The following is a 5,154-nucleotide window of genomic DNA, read 5'->3' as shown; positions in this document are numbered from 1 at the left end:
GGCCGATGTTACCAACAGACCTACAGAATGAAGGCCAACACTGTTAATGCTGCAAATAAATTCTGTCAGACTGCTGCCTTCATTTACTGCTCCAAGAGTGAAACTCTTTTCTTCTCTTTTTAAGACATTAGTAATAAATGAGTTTCCATTATGCGGACAAAGGAAGTCATAATATCTGAATTAAACAAATTTTATAAGCATCTGTTTTTATTCCCAATTACATGATAACAGTTGTTAAATGGTTGTTTGAGAGCAATCATCACCTTTCTTAATCAAACCCATTTACACCTTAAACAAAAGAAGAATCACGGAATCGCTGCCAAAACTTCAGCTCCAGTGTGTGCAAACGGAACAAAAATCTTTCCGAAAAAAGTTGTGAAAATTTAAGAACACAAACAACAAGATGTTTGATTGTGTGGCCAGATATAAAGTCCTAACAGTGCTTTGTGTTACAGAAGACAGGGCACTTTAAAAGTCTTTTTTTTTCTTTCCAACAGTTCCATCCAACAATTAGTCATTCCTGATTCAGGAACAAGCAGTTTATATAATTAAGTCCAATATAAAAATAATGTGATTTCTGGATATACCTAAATTCCAGATTCAAAGTCTCCCCACATGTGGGGAATCACATCCAGGTGGGAACAGATGTAGTGAATCAGAGCGCCATGTGTTTCTCTGGCGCCTGCTTGTGGGCCAGATACAGGAAGAGAATGCTGGACAGGGCGCTAACCAGGAAGATGACGTCAAACCAGCGGTGGTAGAAGTTGAACTGCAGCTCTCCGAGGACCTCGGTCACGATGGAGCGATACTCCAGCGGCATGCTCATGCGCATCAGCAATACGGATGAGACAAAGTACATCCCCTGAGGCAGAGAGAAGAGTTTGCTTTCTCTGTTGGTTGCAGGTTGTGTTATAGCTGTAAGGTAACACACTCACCATGATCTGAGCAAGGACCAGAACGATGACGTTGGACGACTTGCTGCTTGATATTGCATAGAAGAACTAGAATCCAATGGTTAACAAATGGTTAAAAAAGATGTACCATCTAAACGGAAATCATGACCTGACCACATTTTAATATATTTTGAGAGATCAAGTTACCTTAGTGAGGGTGATGAGTAAACCCCGAATGGATGTAACGATTATGATTCCCACCAAGATGAAGGAGATGTGTTGGGACCAAAACTTCACCTAGGATGAGGACGAAGAGAAGAATGTGAACGGCAACGAAAAGGGAAGAAGCAGAAACAGAGGAGGCTAGCACATCCTTTACTCAATGAAACCCAAACACCGTGACATCCTGAGCATGAGCGATCACAACCCGATCAATTAACTATCTACACGAGAAGAAATTAAAACCGTGACCGGGTTCACCGCTGAGAAAGCAGGCGGAGAGAGGATAATGGGCTGGCAATTATCTGAACAGGAGCCATGCAATCTGACACGTGACTCCCAATGCAGGTGTGTGTGTGTGTGTGTGTGTGTGTGTGTGTGTGTGTGTGTGTGTGTGTGTGTGTGTGTGTGGGTGTGTGTGAACTTCTTACATCAAACTGGATCCCCAAGTAGTTCACAGTAATTTCAATACCCCTCGTCACTGGATCCGTCTTTCCAACTCGATCAAACACAATGTTTATGGTGGCCTATGACAGACAGGAGAGGCGTTTTTTATAGAGATCTAAAAGTACTTGGTAATAGATTACAGATCAGAGTTCTGGTTGGAACAACTGGGAATCACTTCAACACAACAGTGACGTAAAACTGAATTACACTACCATACTGTAAGGTGTATCCACGTACTCTATAAACTACATCTTCAGTTATGAAGGAGATTACATAACAGGGCCTCAGCAATCCCTGTACCGAAGGTTAGCATGATGGGAAGATACTAAAAGGGGGCAAAATTCAGCAGGAAATGTTCTTACCATGAAGATTTTCCAAACGCAATAGATGGAAAAGAAGTAGCCGAGGAAGTTGAAGTATTTCCCCTGGAATGTCTTTGAATACTCGATTCGCTCCTAAGACAAGAAAACCCGGTGGTAAATATTCAAATGATTATTTCTCTTTCAGGAACAGTCACACGTAGATGTGGTGTGTAGAGAGATGTGTGTCTGAACTGTTCTCAGTCCAGATCTCAGATTATAATACACAACACACCAGAGTGGGTGACACACTGAACTTTTACGAAGTGTGTTATTAGACACGAGCAGATGTTCAAAATGCATGAAAACACTGTGTCTAGAGGACAATTTATTTTTATTTTACTTATAAATTCATATGATGGAAGGAATCATGTGGTCATTAATAAAAATCTGAATAAACCTGGTTCAGATTACAAGGTCAGAAAATTACCACCAGGTTAATATCCAGCCACTTAACTTTATTCCAGACCTAAGCCTTCAAGTCTCCTTGTTCTCTCTATAGACATTTATATGTGTGTGTGGACGTGTGTGTGAATGCAAACATGCGAGCGTGTGTGCACAAATTCTACCTTCGTGGCTTGCAGGTCCACAGTTTCCAGAAAAAGTTGCCGACTCAACTCTTCTAGAGCATCAACCTCTTGCTGGATCAAAGACAGGTCTGAAGGAAAGATGTTAGAGTTGACACGACGTATGAATGAGACAGATACGTAGTACAAAGTGATGTGAAAGATTAAGAATTAAGATTGTTATAAAATATAAGTGTAGAGGATACTTTCACTCCCTGCTTGAGGAGAGGTGACACTCTTGATCATGCCCCAGAATCCAGTCTGTTTGTTCTGATCTTCACCGCGCTGGTACATCTGCCTCCGCGTCATGGCAATTCTAGACACACAGAATTAACTATTGTGGCACAATAATTTGCTTTATTTGGATAATAACATCATTTTTTTTCACTCACCGTTTTTTCTTGCTGACTATCATGTCCATCGTCTGCAGCAGTCTTCTCTCCAGAGCGAGGATGTCACTGTCTGTTACATTCCTGTGAAAAATACCAGAGTAAGAGCATCATAGCACCGGCAGCATGGTGTCCAAACAGGGATGAGAATCAGGACAGCCATAGGCAGACCTAGCTCAAAAGGTTATTTGTCACTGGATGATGGGGTCAAAGTAAAGCTGAGCTTACCTGAGAAAATAGGACATATAAGTGTATGGACAATTGACAGCACCGAAGCCGGACAACAAAGCCATGAGTGTGACTCCGATCACACCGACACGACTGATTAGCTGCTCAATGGACAGGATGCCTGGAGAAAAGAAGACAACAGACTGAAAACAACTATACTAGTGTTTCACCAGCTGTGGAAGAAAGAAAAGGATACACACTCACCATGCTTTGGACTCAGGATGGGAAATGGGTCTCCCAACTTCCAGAAGAAATACATGAAGGTAAACCAAACCATACAAGCGAATAGAAGCCTCTGTCTGTGCACTGCACAAAACAAACAGTTTCTGTGAGATGCTGTGGGAAACCACATCAGTTTTTTAAATATTTATTCTCACTTCTGAGCTTTCAACTATACTTACGCAGGCGTATGTTGCTGACAACAAAGTAGCCGATGTAGAAAGGCACCACAAAGATGAGAACCAGCAGGATCACATAGAGGTTCAGTTTCCAGTGGAAATACCTGGAGCTGTGGCAAAGACAGCAATTGAATCTGTTATCATTAACAATAAAACCTTTAGTTACATTAAATTAAAAAAATCCCTTACCTGCTGCTTAAGGCACCCAGAATCTCAAAGATGATGAGCTCAAACATGGTGCATGAAAAAGCAAAGGTGATGGAGAATACCACCTGAACAATGTACTGCCGCACCTGTCAACAAACACAAACACAACAAGGCAGTCACAGACTGCAACATCCTGCGACACAGCTGAATTCAAAATTTTACCCTGATATATTCAAGGTCAAGGTCATTATCTCATTTTCATCCCCTTCGCCGTCCGAGCAATGTGATTTTTGTTTCATCTTTCTATCTTCTGCTGACTTCTCTGTTTTCATGAACACCAAGTGAAGATCCAAACATGTGTTTGTTTTCTCCCCAGAATCATTTTGTCTGAAATATATTCCTTGGAATAACTTCATACCTCATAATCTTTGAAGAGCTGCCGCATAAAGAATAACCAGCCAAAGCCAAAGAACAGCACCTACAGGGATTAAAGGGGGATTACTTTGAGGGAAATCAGAATTACTTCAGATTACATCTCCATTTTTTAGTTTGATAAATGCTCGTCACATTCATCAAACTAAAAAAAAAGACTTAACATTGTTTCTCAGGCCTACAATGAACGTCATTTTGATCATTCACAAAAACTAAAGCACTAGTTTAAGTAAAATAACTAGTTTCATGGTCCCCGGATTTCTTAAACTGTCCCTCTAATAAGTACACACAAAAACATAGTGTTTGTTTTTGCTATACAATGACTACAAAACAATTACAGAACCAGGTAACTTCAAATTATCTTCAAACATATTACAGATATTCTCTGGTTTCACTGAAAAAGAACACACGTCGCAATCTGTCAATTTATCCAGCTCATAATTTACCTGCGAGGTGAACATGATGACCGAGTCCACGAGAAACGACATGTCTGCAGCTAAATCAGCTAATCCTGAAGTGGTACCTGTGCAGAGAAGTCTCACTTCATGTCGACACAGAATGACCAACAGACGGGAACAGTCACAATGTCTGTTATGTTGCCATTGAGCTCATTTTAGGAGCATTTTTGTTCGGCTGTCAAGTTTAACGTTGTCGCTCCGGTACGTCACCAATAATCTTCCGACCACTTACTTCCGTCGAGGAAGTATGACGTATGACGTTTGAAAAAAAAACAAAAAACAAAACTCAATTACGATATTAAATAAACTTACACAATGAAAAATCCCAGCAAAAATATTTTGAATTCATTTTAAAAGACAAATTAAAAAACAATTCAACAATTTAATGTTTTGTTGCTCTTCTATTTATGTGTAATTGTAATATCGACCAGCAGGGGGCGACAAGACAACTAATTTGCTAATCCTTTTGTTGCTTCTGCTTCAAGCAGTACCACAGCACTGTATTACTACTACCACTAATAAAAATTTCTATTCATATGTTACTAATCAATGCTTTAACATTTCAAACTCATTTTTAAAGAATTTTAATATAATATTTTCCAAATATTGTGAACGTGT

At 39.9% G+C, this 5,154-nt stretch overlaps 1 protein-coding gene across 1 annotated transcript; it reads right to left on the bottom strand.

Moving 5' to 3' along the window:
* Positions 1 to 646: 646 nt before the first annotated feature.
* On the bottom strand, positions 647 to 4,747 carry si:ch73-390b10.2 (Golgi pH regulator). Its single transcript, XM_068329897.1, has 14 exons — positions 4,525 to 4,747; positions 4,065 to 4,124; positions 3,689 to 3,792; positions 3,503 to 3,609; positions 3,306 to 3,407; positions 3,102 to 3,222; positions 2,877 to 2,957; positions 2,691 to 2,800; positions 2,488 to 2,576; positions 1,922 to 2,014; positions 1,544 to 1,639; positions 1,101 to 1,190; positions 936 to 1,001; positions 647 to 862 (listed from the first exon to the last, which is right to left on the bottom strand). The coding sequence occupies exons 1-14, from the start codon at positions 4,564 to 4,566 to the stop codon at positions 656 to 658; spliced, it is 1,368 nt and encodes a 455-aa protein (XP_068185998.1). The 5' UTR covers positions 4,567 to 4,747; the 3' UTR covers positions 647 to 655.
* Between the last annotated feature and the right edge of the window lie 407 nt (positions 4,748 to 5,154).

This window comes from Antennarius striatus, chromosome 12 (genome assembly GCF_040054535.1).
Source record: "Antennarius striatus isolate MH-2024 chromosome 12, ASM4005453v1, whole genome shotgun sequence".
Lineage (NCBI taxonomy): Eukaryota > Metazoa > Chordata > Actinopteri > Lophiiformes > Antennariidae > Antennarius > Antennarius striatus.
The sequence above is the reverse complement of the archived record's forward strand: the minus strand, read 5'-3'. Positions and strand labels throughout refer to the sequence as shown.